The sequence below is a fragment of the Salvelinus fontinalis genome, chromosome 24 (assembly GCF_029448725.1).
Source record: "Salvelinus fontinalis isolate EN_2023a chromosome 24, ASM2944872v1, whole genome shotgun sequence".
NCBI classification, from domain to species: domain Eukaryota; kingdom Metazoa; phylum Chordata; class Actinopteri; order Salmoniformes; family Salmonidae; genus Salvelinus; species Salvelinus fontinalis.
The window spans coordinates 16,869,075-16,887,262 of NC_074688.1; the positions used below are offsets into that span (position 1 = coordinate 16,869,075).

Sequence of the window (18,188 nt, forward strand, 5' to 3'; positions counted from 1 at the left end):
CTTAAGGCATTTATTGTATAATGTATGACTAATTGCCCATTCATGGATACAAAACATACATACTCTCTCCAACTCCAGACATGCAGTCGGACACTCAGAGATACAACTGCTCGGGCTTCTGAATGCCACTAGACATCACTGCGTACCAACTGTGCAGAGTCAAAGATACATTAGCCTAAAAGTGCTGAGGGGTATTATTGCTGAGTATTCGTGAGTGAGCCTTGAGTCAACCTTTTATGAGGTTGAATGTGATTAACCCTAAACTAAAAGAAATTAAGGAAACTGTGGAACATGGGGTCAGGTCAGGCTCCCTAACAGAAGAACACATGAGGTTTGGTCCCTCACTTCCTGCACTGCATTCTAGGTGGGGTGCTGCTGAAGAGTGGCTGGGTGGATAGAAAGTTCCCCTTAATCTAAATGACAAATGATCTGCTATTAAGTACATTGAGTATGTCAAAAAACTTTGGGGAAAATATCCAAAGGTCTTTGGTCTTGGTGAGTTTGGTTGGTAAACATAGAAATACTGCCATGCCCAATTTGACTGACAGGCAGCAAATGTAGACTTTTGATTTTCATGAATTAGGTTACCAGTGGAAACAGGTTAGATTATGTGCCCATTGCTGCCCTCAAGGATGTCACTGCACTCCTTCTCCAGAACAACCGCTTGGTGGCCTTGCACGCTCAAGTTTTCGCCCCCCTGGCCGACTTACAGGAGCTTGACTTGGACAACAACCAGATCAAACTGCTACACCCTGACATGTTTCAAGGCCTTCCCCACATCCAGAAACTGCACCTGAAATCAAACCGCCTCAGTACTCTTGTGAATGGGACACTGGAGCCTCTGGAGAGCCTGAAGGTCCTCCACCAGGAGGGGAACCTCTGGGACGGCTCTTGCAGATCACCCATTCTGTACAGTGGCAAGAAAAAGTATGTGAACCCTTTGGAATTACCTGGATTTCTACATAAATTGTTCATCAAATTTGATCTGATCTTCATCACAACAATAGACAACCATAGTGTGCTTAAACTAATAACACGCAAAGTATTGTATTTTTCTTGTCTATATTGAATACATAATTTAAACATTCACAGTATAGGTTGGGAAAAGTATGTGAACCCCTAGGCTAATGACTTCTCCAAAAGCTAATTGGAGTTAGGAGTCAGCTAATCTGGAGTCCAATCAATGAGACGAGATTGGAGATGTTGGTTAGAGCTGCCTTGCCCTATAAAAAACACACACAAAATTTGAGTTTGCTATTCACAAGAAGCATTGCCTTATGTGAACCATGCCTCGAACAAAAGAGATCTCAGAAGAGCTAAGATTAAGAATTGTTGACTTGCATAAAGCTGGAAAAGTTTCCAAAAGTATCTCTAAAAGCCTTGACGTTCATCAGTCCACGGTAAGACAAATTGTCTATAAATGGAGAAAGTTCTGCACTGTTGCTACTTTCCATAGGAGTGGCCGTCCTGCTATGACTACAAGAGCACAGTGCAGAATGCTAAAGGAGGTTAAGAAGAATCCTAGAGTGTCAGCTAGACTTACAGAAATCTCTGGAAGATGCTAACATCTCTGTTGACGAGTCTACAATACATAAAACACTAAACAAGAATGGTGTTCATGGGAGGACACCACGGAAGAAGCCACTGCTGTCCAAAAAAAACATTGCTGCACGTCTGAAGTTTGCAAAAGTGCACCTGGATGTTTCACAGCGCTACTGGCAAAATATTCTGTGGAGAGATGAAATTACTGTTGAGTTGTTTGGAAGGAACACACAACACTATGTGTGGAGAAAAAAAGGCACAGCACTTCAACATCAAAACCTCATCCCAACTGTAAAGTATGGTGGAGGGAGCGTCGTGATTTGGGGCTGCTTTGCTGCCTAAGGGCCTGGACAGCCTGCTATCATTGACGGAAAAATGTATTCACAAGTTTATCAAGACATTTTGCAAGAGAATGTTAGGCTGTCTGCCAATTGAAGCTCATCAAAAGTTGGGTGATGCAACAGGACAACGACCCAAAACACGGAAGTAAATCAACAACAGAATGGCTTCAACAGAAGAAAATACACCTTCTGGAGTGGCCCAGTTAGAGTCCTGACCTCAACCCCATTGAGATGCTGTGGCATGACATCAAGAGAGCAATTCACACCAGACATCCCAAGAATATTGCTGAACTGAAACAGTTTTGTAAAGAGGAATGGTCCAAAATTCCTCCTGACCGTTGTGCAGGGCTGATCCGCAACTACAGAAAACGTTTGTTTGAGGTTATTGCTTCCAAAGGAGGGTCAACCAGTTATTAAAGGGTTCCCATACTTTTCCCACCCTGCACTGTGAATGTTTACACGGTGTGTTCAATAAAGACATGAAAACGTATATTTGTTTGTGTGTTATTAGTTTAAGCAGACTGTGTTTGTCTATTGTTGTGACCTAGATGAAGATCAGATCAAACTTTATGACCAAATTATGCAGAAATCCAGGTATTTCCAAAGGGTTTACATACTTTTTCTTGCCACTGTACATCAGTAACTGGATCATCAACAACACCCAGAAGCTACAGGGTGAACCCATGTGTTCCTCACTCAACCAACCCATTTCACAGCCTGCACACTTATTACAGCTCTGCGTGAGCTTTGCATGCTGCCTGAGAAACAAATTTCCCCTAGAGATGCTGACAGTGCTTACAGCTTGGCTTCTAGGTATTGGTTCTGTGACTTCCTTCTGCAGTTTCTTTCTTGTTTTCAGATGGTTATGTTTATTGCTTTCATGCAACTGTCTATTGCAAATGCACTGTAAAGAATCTAAGATTAAAATACCACAGAATTATGTTTTTAAATGCTTTATTGAAAATTCATACTTTTATTTTTATTTCATTTCTTGATGATTTACAATATCTGCCATAATGTGAGATCTTGATGTGAATTAGACTCAAAGGAGTGTTGTTCAGAGTTAAACTTAAGGCATTTACTGTATAATGTATGACTAATTGCCCATCGATGGATACAAAACATACATACTCTCTCCAACTTGAGACATGCAGTCGCACACTCAGAGATACAACTGTTCGCGCTTCTAAATGCCATTAGACATCACTGCGTACCCACGGTACAGAGTCAAAGATACATTAGCCTACAAGTGCTGAGGGGCATTACTGCTGAGCATTCGTGAGTGAGCCTTGAGTCAACTTTGAGGTTGAACGTGATTAACCCTAAATTGAAATAAATTAAGGAAACTGTGGAACATGGGGTCAGAGGTCAGGCGGCCTAACAGCAGAACACAAGGTTTGATCCCTCACCTCCTGCACTACATTCTAGGGTGCTGCTGAAGAGCAGCTAGGAAGCGCCCCTTCATTTATATGACAAGTTATCTCCTATTATGTGCATGGAGTACGTGAGCGAACCTTGGGGGGGAAAAAACGAAGTTCTTTGGTCTTGGTGAGTTTGGTCAAAACATTTAAATTCTACCATGCCCAATGTGACTGACAGGCAGCAAATGTAGACTTTTAATTTTCAGGAATGAGGATCGGAGGGAAGGATGATCATTGATGGGTGCGAGGCAGACCACCATAACCACATATTAAATGAATTAATCAATGTAAAGTGTGCAACAATATTAGGAACATATTTAATTGATTACCCTATGAGGATTTGCAAATTTGAAGTGCCCAAGGTAACCTTACATGAATTATGAATATGCAGACAAAACAGATTGTTCAACCATTTCACATCAACTTCTAATAGTGCGGAAGATAATAATCTTCAGGTCACACTTCTTTTCAAATCACCTACAGCGTTACCTTGGCCTATTCATAGATTTTTTTAACTAGTTTGGCTCGATTCAGGAAACTGTCTCACATCCACTTTCCTCTTGGAAGGGAAGAGAGCATGGCACAGTTCTATCATAGTGACATTGGCTGAGGTATGGCAACACAGTTGCTAGTAATGTATACCTCTAAATGGGAGGCACACCACCAGTCCAGTCAAGAGTCTGCTCATGGAGGAATTCATGCATTGATACAATTGTAATTAATTTCATGTGAACTAGATGATCTGCTAGAACAGTGCCAAAAATGGACGGAAAAATAGGTTGGTTTTCCTGTTGCTTCTCCTTGTTACATAATATCCATGTGAGTCTTTGTGGAGTTGTGTAAATATATCAGTCACATCTGTGGCACTTTACATAGCGCCATAGAGGGACACCAACCTGCAGGGACACCAACCTGCAGGCACCCGATAATTTGAATCCTTTAAAAAAAGCAGCACACTAGCAGCTCCGATGCCATAAATGAATAACCAACTGCAAGCTGTCTTCATCGGGGTTTCAGGCATGTTTCGCTCTACTGACAAGCCACTCCCTTAGAAAATGTGTGTTTTTCTCCCTCAATAACCCTTTCATTTGCTCAATATTATGTTGCAGCTGTTAGAGGGACTATATGCACAGATAGCAAGAACAAGTAATGCTTCAAAATATATAGACAAAGGACTAATTTCAAGAGTTTTATTTACCATTGGCTCACAAATCTGAGACAGCAGTAATAAAAAGGTACACAAGACAAGAAAGGTTACAGATGTATATCCTTCTCAAATAAATGAGGCTTTGCTCCATTGAAAAGTTACTGGACCACCAGCCAATCCAAGTCCTTCTACCCAACAAAGGCAACTGGTTATTCATTTTTCAAAATCAAAGTTGATTTCGAAAACAAGTCATGTTTAAAATTAAATAATTTGAATAAGGCTGTTTTGACAACCAATCTTATCAGTACGCTTCATATGTCAGTATGCCACTCACTGACCTATAAATGCATTTTTAATGCTGAGACAATTGTTCAAACCAAGTAAGTGTGGTCCATCGCAATAAGAGGCTATGCCTATTGGTTTTAGATATAGTAACACTTGTGATCTTTCAGATTCCTCAGGTAGGAAAAACTCTTCCCGCATTTGTCGCACATGTAAAGTTTCTCTCCGGTGTGGATTTGTTTGTGGGCTTTGAGGCTGTTGCCCTGGTTGAAGCTCCTCCCACAGAGGTCACAGCTAAAAGGCTTCTCTCCAGTGTGTATCCGCTGGTGCCTGTTGAGGTTCCCAGTGTTGCTGAAACATTTCCCACACGTTTCACAGCTGAAAGGCTTCTCCCCAGTATGGACCGCCTGGTGGGTTTTCAGGCTGCTGTGTTGAGTGAACATCCTTCCACACACGTCACAGGTGAACGGTCTCTCCCCAGTGTGAGTTTTCATGTGTATATTCAGGTAGCTGACCGACTTGAAGCTCTTGTTGCATAGGCCACAGCTGTGCGGCTTTTCCATAGTGTGGAGTTGCTGGTGCGATTTGAGGTGAGTGAGAGAACTGAGACTACTACCGCACACTGAGCACCTACAAGGCATCTCTGCTGTGTGAGTCTGAAGGTGTGTCTTGAGAGAGTTGACGCAAGCCAGGACTGTTCCGCACACCACACAGAGGAAGGCGCTCTCTCCTGCGTGGGTTCTTTGGTGCATTTTCAGAGCACTTCTTTGAATGAAACATTTCCCGCACGTCTCACAGGTAAATGGCCTCTCTCCTGTGTGGATCCGCTGGTGGCCTTTCAGAGTGTCTGCCTGGTTGAAGCTTTTCCCGCACGTATCGCAACGGAACGGTTTCTCACCCGTGTGTATACGCTGGTGCCTGTGGAGATTTCCTGGTATGCTGAAACTCTTCTTGCAGATCTCACAGCTGTATTTCCTCTCTCCCGTGTGGACGATCTGGTGCATCTTGAGACCGTGGGCCCGGTTAAAGCTCTTGCCACACTCGTCGCAGCGGAACGGTCTCAACCCTGCATGGAGTCTCTGATGATTCTTGAGCAGCTGCTTTAGGGTGAAAGCTTTACCACACTCGCCACAGGTGTGCGGTCTCTCTCCTGTGTGAAGCAGCTGGTGTGCATCCAAACTGCGTTTAAAGGAAAAACCTCTGCCGCACTGCTGGCAGATAAAAGGTTTCTCCGCTGCTGCATGGATCGCCTGGTGAGCTTTCAGCTGGATCAGTTTGCTGAATGTCTTCCTGCAGTGCTTGCAGCTAAGGTGGTTCTCCTTTTTGGGCTTTGCCCGACGAGCCCCTGTGATCTTTGGATTTCTGAAACGCTTTGGGCCTGTGTCGCCACCTTTGTCCTTTGAGTCCGCTGTAGGGTTCTCTGGGTCACTCACCTCCTGGGCCTGGCTCTCTAAAAAATGACTTGGGTCTGATGTGCTGTTGTACAGGTACTCTTCCAACCCTTCTTCTTTGATAATAACTGACTCGATCGTGTCCTCCATGTTGGAGTGCTGAGATGGAGAGGGAAAGCAGTTTTAGAGTCCGATCTATGTATAATGATATCATACAACAGAAATCACCAGAAAGGGATAAAATGCTTTAAATAATTAAATACAATTGGTACCAAATGGTGCATAATGATACTTGTGTGATACAGATGCAGACAAGTAAATAGGTTATTACTTTCTGTACCCCCTAGTAATTCCAGACAGCTTTCCAAGAACTGAACCTTTAACAGAATATTGTCAGTTACACAAATAGACCTACCTCGTTTACAGTTGAGGGAAGTCTGCCTTTCCACAGGTGGAGGATGGGGGATCGTTTCACTTCTGCATCACCAGCGCAAAAGCCTGAAAAAAATTGCAGTCAAAATCAAAAAGGTTTGCATTGAATTCAAAAGCACTGGTTTTAGTAACAGTGTGCAAAAGCAATCTAAAACCAGATTGATGGCCTATCTGAAATAATGCCAAGTCTCACCTGGTTGTGTGCCTTTTAACTGGTGGATGACCTTGACTTCACTGCAGCAGCCATTGGCTGATGTGTTCTCTTGTCCTCCACTCCCTTCTAAGACAGTCCTCAGTTCAGTCTCAATCGCGTCTAGCCTCTTCTTCAAGTCCTCATTCTCAGTTTGACTCCGAGACACTTCCAGATGCAGAACAGAGGAGCACTCGTTGAATAGCTTGTAGATTTTGTCCACAGCCTCCTTAGCCAGTATCTCCATGAAAGAGGTCAACTGGGTCAACTGAGTGAAAAGAACAAAAGCAAGTTGAAGGCATACAGGTTATATTATTCACAGAACAAACTTCAGTTTACTTAACTAGCTAGCTACCATTATAAAACGTAGCTGACAAGTATTTCTGGCGATTATGATTCATTCACGCAATGGCATCAGTTAGAGCATGTCACATAAACAACGAAAGCTGGTGAGTTTGTTGCTGATGTTTTAGGGCCTGCTCTCTGTGATAACATTTTGCGCTGATAATTGTCCAGTAGCATTGTCACCAGCTTGTTCTATGCAAACGGTGCCGCCCCTTCTCTGAGCGCGCAACATTCTCTCTTTTTGACACTTAGGCCTCGGAGGTGTAAGTTCAGACTGAGGCTCAGAATAATCAGATGTCATCAGGATTCATTTCTTCCCCATCAGTGGTTTTCATTCAGATTTGGTAGCAAAGCTAACGCAGCATGTGCATCAATTTGTCTTGGTCTTCTTGCCATTGTAAATGATGCACGCCCTCATTGACTGTGTACTCCAAGGCCAGAGTTGACTGATAGGACTGCTTGGATTCGGTGGACTGATTATAATTACAATAGAATGGCCCGCCCTGTTCTTAATTCACAAGTGGTGATTACACAATTATACATCGTCTGCTTCCCCTCGCTCATCAACTCACGCATTCGCCCCATCATACTTTACTTCATTTATTTGATCTGTTGTGATATGTGTGAATTTAGTTTTGGTATAGTTTAGGTTCAGTTGAGGCAATTATCGGGGTGATTATCAACTGCCCATTCAACTATTGGGAGCAGGGGCGCAGGCCCTACTGTCGGGAGGGGCAACCATTTAAAATGACATGCCCTCCTAAAACTGGTTATAATACTACTTCTGTTTGTGCTATTAAGATTCTAACAACGACAGTGTGTTTTATAGACTTCTTAAGTAAGTCAATGACAGAGAGGGGCATGACTTTAAAAATTAATGAGCAGTCCAAATGACTGCTTTACCGGTTCTAGTGTGTGTTTTAAAGTAAAGACATGTAATTGAAACTGTAAAAATGTTTTACCTTTTAATGTGGCATGAACACAACCAGTCATGCTTTCATCTGAGTGTCAAACAATACACTTCAAGTAAGTTACCTTCACACGCTCGTCCAAAAATTAATTCCAGCATCCGAAAAGTGTACCCGACAACTTTCCTTCAATTATCACCGGAGACAGCATCCAAGCGATTGAAAAAGCACCTCTGTCTCAGTATTTGTAGCCCATGGCCAAAAAGAGTATGACATGCAATACTCTTTTTGTCCAGACATCATATACATGGGCTACAAATACTAAAACAGAGGGGCACCGTTTCGCACGCTCTGAGGATTTATCTGAGATTGCGTATTTCTGTAGGGACGTCTTGGTCAAATAAATTATCAATATTTTTATTTGGATTGCTGCGCTGTTGGAACTAGAAGCACAAGCATTTCGCTACACCACCATCTGATAATCTAGTATTGAGAAGAGAATTGTATTGGATTCACCATGTGTACCATGTCTCCTAGAGGTCTCAAGAGTTTGAGATCAGACAATTGATTACCTGAATATGTTACTTTAATTTGTCTTGCCTTACCGGTTACCCGCTTGGTCATTTTGTAAATATATATTATTTTCTGGAACCATTACATGCACCCATCTCATTATTTAAGATACACAAATGTTTTGGCACCCACCATGCGTCAAGTCCGCAATGATCATGTGAGGTGACATGTTCACATCAGTGTGTGTTTGACCCGACGAAGATCCGTTTCGGGTAGCAAGGCTGTCAATAAAGCGGTGAAATGGGAGCTTTAACAGTGTGGGGGCCTTCTTGTTCTATACTAGTATTCTTTATTAACCCAGCGCCTATGTTTTTTAAAGATGTGTGTATGACCACAAACTTCTCTAAACACGTGTATGTGACCAATAAAATGTGATTTGATGTACGATCTGAACGCTGGCCCTGAGCTAAAGGATGGCACAGATTGTATTATATTGACCAGATACTATAGTGGCCGCTGTAACAATGAAATAGGCGGGATTATGACTTTGTGGCTGTGGTAACTAATGACGACCAGGTACCGCGCAAAGTTGCCAGGATCCACGTGTCCTACTTATATCAGTAAACTTCTATTCGATCAAATAAACCAAATTCGATACTCATTTACCTCCATACAACAACGTTAAAAATGCCACCTGCTGAGAACAGATTTTTGTGCCCAGTTACCCCGCTCGCTTCGCCTCTTCTTCGGGGACAGTTAACCCCAGTCCCCGGGGGCCAGTTTGGTGACACACTTTTGCCCCAGCAATAATCAACTAATCATGGTCTTCAGTTTAGAATGTAGCCAGATAAACATCTGGTATTGATGGTTTCATCTTACCATCCAAACGCATTGTATGCAGCCGGCAATACACTGGTATCCCCGTGGACCGGTTCATACCTAAAACAGTTCATTCAACTGCAAAGGCATGGGTTATAGATCTGCCATTCTCATTGATCTGTCACGCTCCTTGAAAACAAGACTAAGAAGCGGTAGATCTGTTCTATTTCTGTTTACAGTGCTTAAGTTTCGTTTTTGCATCTTTTACTTTCGTACACCAGCTACAGAAAATATTTCACAGCGGTTAACACTATTCTGTGTTGTGTCACAAACTGAAATTAGGCGAAGTATTATAATTTTAGCAACCAGGAAATGGCGGCGCAATTTCTGCATGGTGCATCTTTAAGAATCAAAATGAAGCAAACATAACGAAATGGGGAGGGCTCTTTTTGAATGTATCCAATAGCAACTCTCCTTTGCCTTTTCCGTCTGGAGTAAACGGTTTCGGCGTAATGATTACGCCCCAGGGTGGAGGCTGGAACCTCGGTATAATTGACTAGCAGGCTGGTTTACAAAATGCCGTACTTCACACAATCAGCAGATATACCTGTTCGTTTGGGGTTTCACTCGCGTTCTCTCCCGTTGTTGCCACTTCAGACGAGGCAGAACCCTCGATAACTTTGCTAATTTCTGTAACAGTCGCGCTGACCATTATCTCCAAAATGGATCCAATCTGTCCTTGCAAAATTGACATTTTTGTCTAAATCACAACGCACTTACAAATCTTTGTAAATATGCGCTATTGGTCAAGTTGACCTAGCGCTATGTAACGTTAGCTACAAAATAAATGTAGCTAGTGCTGTTAGCAGTGTTGTTGTCCGACTGACCTGAAACACCTCGAACGGCATACGTCACATGTTCTTCCGGGTCGAGGCGTGGATTTTTATTGGTTACAGCAGCCACAAAGTCAATGTGGCTATATCGTAAAAATTCATGAAAAAAAACCATTTGCTTCTTGGTCTTGATTTAAGGTTAGGGACATATCCACATTTACTTGGCGGGATGGGCTGGTCCAACTCAAGGTGTCATAAAAAAAGCACCCCTCTTCCCAACATTAAACATATTTTCACATGACCCTCCTTTTGTATTGTAAAATTAATGGAACACCCTCCCCCCTCATATAATTAACTCGAAATAATGTTTCCGACCCAAAATAAGAATAACTGTAGTGACCCTGTGTTTATAAACGGATATCGAATTTGCCACTTCAACATGCTTTTGTGGCACTGTCAATGCCATAATCAAATTAAACCATACAGGGCCAGAATATTGAGGGTTTTCCGACCACCACAGAGGTCACTGTTTCATTACGTCACAGTCACAGTCAGAGTCGGCTGCAGACAATGATCAGTTTAGGGGGGAGAAAAAAAGATGTACTTAATTTTGATGCCATATTTATAATTATATAAAATCTATGCAACAAATTACCACCAACAGGATTCTGTGGCAATGCACCACACAACCAATAAACAAAGCATACCGACTACTTAGGGCACTTCAATATCATGTTTTGCGTTTTCAACACCACAGTAAAAGAGACTCTGTAAATCTCAGAAAATACATCCCTCCCTACCTTGTAGGCTTACCAAGTATTGAAGGCTTGGCAATCTCACTTTTTGGTGTTTTGTAACAGATGTCTCTTCCATTCATCAATTGGCTGCTGCAGTTTGGATTGATGTATTTTAACTGACAAAAAATCAATATACACACTTTTTTTTTAAGTGACCCGGATTCCACAAAGTCAGGGACTCATATACAATTACATAAATATACACATTACAGACACAGAGAGGAGAAGTTTAAGTACAATTCTTACAAGCTTGTTTGACTGGTAACTTATTCTTTAGATGTTTGGGGCTGCAGGTAAACCATGATATGGCGGCATAATCAAAGTGAAACTGGACTACAGCACTTGCCAGAGTCTTTAAGGTGTCTATAGCTAGGTTTTCATCTAATTGGCCACAGATTTTCATGCGAATATTCTAAAATCCTAATAAAACCAATATGCCATTTCCATTTCAGAGTTTAGGAAAATTTGGCACCGGACAACATGAGGGGGAATATTTTTAATTAACAAGACATCCATATGCCGATCCGACCTGGCACAGCCGGCACCATCAATAAACGAGCGATGTTGACCAAATTAGCCACATTTACTTGTCCTTAAAACAGCTATAACAAATTACAAAAACGCAATTCCTTGTGTTTCGATGTGTAGCATATGCAAAACATTATAGCCTATTTGAATTTTTTAGGCTACTTTCATAAACTCAAATTTTCCACTTCGCAGTTAAATTGTCAGAGATTTGAGTATTAAAATGTATCAGGGCAGAGCAAGATTGACACTCTAGCCTTTGGTAGCCTTCTTGCCCACTCGAATTTCGCTCAGGGCATACCCGGCTCAGTACGCATTTGTAGTCTACTTGTGTGCTGCTATAGCCCCTTGCTTTTGCTACTGTCATGGAATTCACAAAATATTTTCAAAAAGAAAATGATAAAACACACAGGTGCAAAAATCAAGGTGACTTACAAAGATGAGGAGCAAGAGAGGGAGTGCGGTGATGTAGTGTCCACAACTAAAGAATCATCGTGGAATCCCAAAAACATGATGGTGTACTTACTACGTGCACATACTAAAAGAAAGGAATGAGGTGGGTAGCTAATTAAGCGTGTCTATCACGCCTGCTCTTGCTCGTCCCAGCGTCAGGCTCCCCAGCGTTACGCACACCTGCCTTCCCCCATCACGCGCATCAGCGATTAGGGGGCAACACTACTTAAGTCTCAGAGCAAGTGAAGTAACTGATTGAAATGCTACTAGCGCGTACCCTCTAACTAGCTAGCCATTTCACATCCGTTACATCTAGATACTTTTTATCGTGGAGATCAAGTTTATAAATTGCCTGGCTGGGCTGATGACGTGTATTGAGCAGTCAGATGGAACAGAGTAAATAGGCATCTTTAACGTCATAGATTTAGCCGTGGCAACTTGTGGAATAGACACGGGATGGAATGCAGTTTTAACCAATCAGAATTAGACCCACCTGTTGAATAAAAGGAAAATACGAGCAGATGAGTGAATCAACCAGGGGAGAGAAAATAAAATCTCACTACCCTCCCCAAAGCAAAAAAAACATTTAACAACCTTCCCCTATTTTGGACCACCCATCCCCTCAATACATTTTGATATGTCCCTTAAAGAAAAAATATGATTATGAGTGTAAAATAACAAAAGTTTTGCTACAAATAAATCACTTGGAATGATAATACTGAGACCTTGTCATTTTCCTGCTCAACAAATGCCCAGATATCAGTTTGCAGCATCATCAACCCTGAGACTAACATACTTACCTTTTAGTGCCCACTCTAATAAAAGTTGATAACAATTACATGTCAACCATGTAGGAACCCATAGCTATAAATGTTGTGCTGCAAATGGTTATCTATTGACACACTTGTGTTTGACATTATTTGCTTGGCTGAACATTTTCCCACATACTTCACAGCTAAAGGGCCTCTCTCCTGTATAAACAAGCATATGCCTTTTAAGGTCATCCCACAAGTTTCACATGTGTAAGGTTTCTCGCCAGTGTGAATTTGTTCATGTAGTCGAAGACTGTTTGGCAAACTGAAACTCTTCCCATACATGTGAGACTGCTTCTGATGTATGACACAAGCGGCTCGCTGGGTGAAGGTTTTCCCACATGTTGAGCAAGCAAACGGCTTCTCACCTGTGTGAAGCAGCTGGTGTATTTTAAGCGTCCCAATGGAGCTGTAGCGCTTCCCACATCTCTCACAACTTTGTGGTCTCCTGTGTTTGTCCTTTTCATCATCCATGTGGGTCTGCTGGTGGTTTCTCAGAGCGTAATTGTATACAAACATTCTTCCACAAATGTCACACATGAAGGTCTTCAATTCTTTGTGTACCTGCATGTGTCCTTTGACGGTGCTGGATTGGTTGAACTGCTTTCCGCACACCTTACAGCTGAACGGTTTAGTCCCTGTGTGAATCAGACTGTGCCTTTTAAGGTTTACCTCGTGACCAAAACTGCTTCTGCATATCTCACATTTAAATGCCGTCAGCCCTGTGTGCACTACCTGGTGAGATTTCGATACCCAGTCAGTCATGAAACCCTTTTGACACTGAGCACATCTAAATGGCTTGTCGAGGGAGTGTGTTCTTTTATGTGTCGTGAGGTAACTGAATTGTGCAAAAACTCTTTCCAAACAGTTTTTCACCTGCGTGAATTCCCTGGTGCACCATAAGACTGTTTCTTGTTGTGAAACCGTGTCCACAAGTCAGACAGTTGAATGGTTTTGCCTCTGAATGAACAAACTTGTGTGGCTTTAGTGCTCTCTCCTCACAGAATGTCTTTCCGCAAACTGTGCAGCCGTAAGTCCTCCCTTCTGAGTGACCCAAGACATGATTGTTGAGAGAAGTTAAGTTTAGAAACTTCTTTCCACACTGGCCACAAGAGAAAGGCTTCTCTCCCGTGTGAACTTGCGTGTGCTGTTTCAGTAAGCTGCTCAGAAGAAAACGCCTCCCACACTGGTCACAGTTAAAGGATTTCTTCCTTTTGGGAAAGATCTGCTTTGTTCTGAGGCTGCTGAGCTCTGTAGTTTCTGTTACATCAGTAGATGAAACTTCTTAATTTGTTCCATTGCCCTCTGTTTTGAGCAGTATGTCATTAGTGAGAGCATCATTGATGTGTTCAACGTCAGTTTCAATGGCTCTTAATGTGGGCTCTGCTTTTACTTCCTCTGTTTCCTGCAAGGGGGTCACTGTCTGCGACTGAATTCTCTCTGCATGCGTTGTCAACATCTGCAGGACCTAAGGACAAATACAGTACATTCAGAAATTATTCAGACCCGTTGACTTTTTCCACATTTTGTTAAGTTACAGCCTTACTCTAAAATGGATTAAATAAAACATATTCCTCATCAATCTACACACAATACCCCATATTGACAAAGCGAAAACAGGTTTTTAAACATTTTGGCAAAATGTATTTAAAAAAAATAAAAGTATTCAGACCCTTTGCTATGTGACTCGAAATTGAGCTCAGGTGCATCCTGTTTCCATTGATCATCCTTGAAATGTTTATACAAGTTGATTAGAGTCCCCCTGTGATAAATTCAATTGATTGGACATGATTTGGAAAGGCACAAACCTGTCTATATAAGGTCCCACCGTTGACAGTGCAGGTCAGAGCAAAAACCAAGCCTTGATCTCGAAGGAATTGTCCTGAGCAATCAGGGGAGAAGGGCCTTGGTCAGGGAAGTGATCAAGAACCCAATGGTCACTCTGACAGAGCTCCATAGTTCCTCTGTGGAGATGGGGGAACCTTCCAGCATCATGCTGTGGGGATGTTTTTTCAGTGGCAGGGACTGGGAGACTAGTCAGGATCAAGGAAAGATGAACAGAGCAAAGTACAGAGAAATCCTTGATGAAAACCTTCTCCAGAGCACTCAAGACCTCAGACTGGGGCAAAGGTTGACCTTCCAATAGGACAACAGCCCTAAGCACACAGCCAAGACAACACAGGAGTGGCTTCGGGACAAGTCTCTGAATGTCCTTGAGTGGTCCAGCCAGAGCCCGGACAAGAATGTGAGAAACTCCCCAAATACTAGTGTGCCAAGCTTGTAGCATCATACCCAAGACTCGAGGCTGTAATCGCTGCCAAAGGTGCTTCAACAAAGTACTGAGTAAAGGGTCTGAATAATTATGAAATTCATTTTTTTTATGAATTATTTTATATGTATTTTTATTATCATTTTTTTTACCCCAATTTCGTGACCAACATCTTGTCTCATCGCTGAAACTCCCCAACGGGCTCGGGAGAGGCGAAGGTCGAGTCATGAGTCCTTCGAAACATGACCCGGCAAACCGCGCTTCTTAACACCTGCTTGCTTAACTCAGAAGCCAGCTGCACCAATGTGTCGGAGGAAACACCGTACAACTGATGACCGAAGTCAGCCTGCAGGCGCCCGACCCACCACAAGGAGTCGCTAGAGCGCGATGAGCCAAGTAAAGCCCCCCTGTTCAAACACTCCCCTAACCCGGAAGACGCTGGGCCAATTGTGTGCCGCCCTACGGGACTCCCGGTCATGGCCGGTCATGACACAGACTGTCAGTTTTTTTATACATTTGCAAACATTTCTAAAAAAAAAAAAGTTTTTGCTCTGTCATTATGGGGTATTGTGTGTAGATTGATGAGGGGATTCTTTTTTTAAATCCATTTTAGAATAAAACTATAACGTAACACAATTTGGAAAAAGTCAAGGGGTCTGAATACTTTCTGAATGCACTGTAGAGTGCAAACACAAAGAAAGCCACATGAACCTCTGGTTAATAGAAAAATGACCATCTAAATACAGTTGAGACGTCTACAGAGCAGAATCACTGAGAATAGACAATCAAATATATTTGCCCCCTGCACTGGTTGATGTGGCATTGATTCCTGAAATATCACACTCCTTGATGGAACAGTCGATTGAGTCATCCTCCTGCCGACAGACACAAACACACACACACAGTAAAAACAGACTTCCCATTACAATGATTTCTCATTTGCGATGGTTTGATGAAGAAAAATTGACCCACCTCAGTCTCCCTCTGATAATGCAGAGGTCTCCCCATCTTTCATTGCACTGGCAGGAGACACGACATAACCTAAAAGAGAAATGGAAATAAGAGGAACTCTTTCAACCCTGTTTCTTTCATATGAAATCAGATTAATATGTTTAAACGATAGAGTTTTTATCTAATATTCTGCATGGTATTCTAGCTATTTAGATTTTAATGTTCTATTTGGGATTTTTACAATCAGTGATATTTCCTGTGGATTGCGGCCACACTCCCAACTAATCAAAATTATTATTGTTGGTCAACTCAGAAGGACTCTTTTCGGATCTCACCCTTTTCCAAAGGTGTCACCATAAATTCCAGTTTATTCTTCAGGGATTCATTTTCATTTTGTATAATTGTTGTACACTCTGTGAATAATCTATATCACTTTCAAATGGCTTCCTTCATAAACATGTGCATGATGGAGATGGAAAGAAAATAGTGGCTAAGCAATATTAGGCTACCTAATTTCACAAACACATCATGACCCCATCTCAAAGTTTGATCCTAAAAAACGAAACTCCATCTCCCACCGTTTGATCCTAATAAACAACACCCCAACTACCACAGTTTGATGTTTAGTGTGTTATCTGAGGGGTGACATCAGCTAGGGGCATCTAGTAAAGCAGTGGTTCCAAAACCTGTTTGGGCGGTTGGCCATCATACCAGTGAGAGCCGAGTCTTCCTGAAGTTAGGACTGGGTCAATGCATTTTACTAACTGAGCATCGGAAACATCAAGATGTTACTTATTTTACACCATAATTTGCAAATAAATTAATTAAAAATCCTACAATGTGATTTTCTGGATTTTTTCTTCTAATTTTGTCTGTCATAGTTGAAGTGTACCTATGATGAAAATTACAGGCCTCTCTCATCTTTTTAAGTGGGAGAACTTGCACAATTGGTTGCTGACTAAATACTTTTTTGCTCCACTGTATCTGGCTACGTAGAAAGACATCCACCCCTGTGTTGACATTTTGAGCACCATCATCTCCAGTGCAAGATATTTCACACATGATGCCATGATTGACCCTTCATGCTCAACTCTGCACATTTCCGCCATGGCCGGAAATAGACAAAATTGACGTTGTTTGTGATTTAAATGACTCGTAATCCATTGAAATTGTGTCCTCAATCTAATACTAAAATTAACAATTTTGTTGGACTTCTTTAGCTCCAGTAAGATCGCTAATGGAATCAAAAGTTGTTTGATGGCCCCTTTGCTCATCTCACCAGACAAAAATGGCAACCTTTGTGGATCTTCTTGTGCCATTTTCCAGTTTCAAAATAAATATCCAACACGTGATATAGTTCGAAATTTACATGTACATTTTAGTAGTTTAGTAAATGTTCTTATCCAGAGTGACTTACAGGAGCAATTAGGGTTAAGTGCCTTGCTCAAGAGCACATCGATTACTTTTTCATCTATTCGGCTCGGGGATTCGAACCAACGTTTTGGTTACTGGCCCAACGTTCTTCACTGCTAGGCTTTATATACCACTAACATCCAGAGATATGGTATGTTATAACAAACAATCTCCAGACGTCAGTCAGTTAAGATTTACAACAGAATCTAAAACACACTGGATAAAATATACACCAATCAAGCATATCAACAGAAAAAGCAACGCATCTATGTGTCATGTCTCTCAGGATTCCAGCTAAATGACCATTAAACTAAGGGCAAGTTTATAGATGTTGAAGCCATTTGGAAAGACATTAGATTGTTTCTATTTATAATAGCAATAAGGCACCTCACCCCCAAGTATACACATCAGATGGCGCTGATCTGCTTTCACACACAACCTTTACTTTAACCTCTTATTTTGAGTGTGGTTTAAAACCACCACTAGGAGACAGCAATCAGTTACATAAAGACTGGAAACAAATTATCCGTTTTGCACGTTTTGGTTTTGCACTACACAGCTGATTCAAATAACCAACGCATCATCAAGCTTTGATTATTTGAATCAGCTGTGTAGTGTTAGGACAAAAAACAAAACGTGCCCCCAAGGGGGACCCTAGGACCGTGTTTGGGAAACCCTGAAGTAGGATACAAGCAGAGCCCACCGAACATCAGAACAAGTTATCTGGAGGGTTAATCTTGGATCAAAAGTTAAGATGTTGAAGTCCATAGTCCATTGCTGTGCCTATTCTGCCTATTTACATAA

At 41.9% G+C, this 18,188-nt stretch overlaps 1 protein-coding gene across 3 annotated transcripts; it reads right to left on the bottom strand.

Moving 5' to 3' along the window:
• Positions 1 to 4,480: 4,480 nt before the first annotated feature.
• LOC129822064 (gastrula zinc finger protein XlCGF26.1-like) lies at positions 4,481 to 14,267 on the bottom strand. Of its 3 annotated transcripts, XM_055879946.1 has the most exons (6): positions 13,120 to 14,267; positions 11,922 to 12,432; positions 10,978 to 11,077; positions 6,750 to 7,014; positions 6,540 to 6,622; positions 4,481 to 6,283 (listed from the first exon to the last, which is right to left on the bottom strand). In XM_055879946.1, the coding sequence occupies exons 3-6, from the start codon at positions 11,035 to 11,037 to the stop codon at positions 4,874 to 4,876; spliced, it is 1,818 nt and encodes a 605-aa protein (XP_055735921.1). In that variant the 5' UTR covers positions 11,038 to 11,077; positions 11,922 to 12,432; positions 13,120 to 14,267; the 3' UTR covers positions 4,481 to 4,873. The 3 variants fall into 3 exon arrangements, with proteins under 3 accessions (XP_055735921.1, XP_055735922.1, XP_055735920.1); XM_055879947.1 differs by lacking the exon at positions 10,978 to 11,077 and having other exon boundaries at positions 11,922 to 14,265; XM_055879945.1 differs by lacking the exons at positions 10,978 to 11,077; positions 11,922 to 12,432; positions 13,120 to 14,267 and adding an exon at positions 9,939 to 10,257.
• Between the last annotated feature and the right edge of the window lie 3,921 nt (positions 14,268 to 18,188).

What these genes read in the sequence shown, in the direction of transcription:
- LOC129822064 (XM_055879945.1), bottom strand. Translation starts at nt 10,085, where the DNA reads ATGTCAATTTTGCAAGGACAGATTGGATCCATTTTGGAGATAATGGTC. An exon ending in GTGAAACCCCAAACGAACAG is followed by an intron (nt 7,015 to 9,938) that starts GTATATCTGCTG and finishes CTTTTCACTCAG; the next exon opens with TTGACCCAGTTGACCTCTTT. An exon ending in GTTAAAAGGCACACAACCAG is followed by an intron (nt 6,623 to 6,749) that starts GTGAGACTTGGC and finishes AATTTTTTTCAG; the next exon opens with GCTTTTGCGCTGGTGATGCA.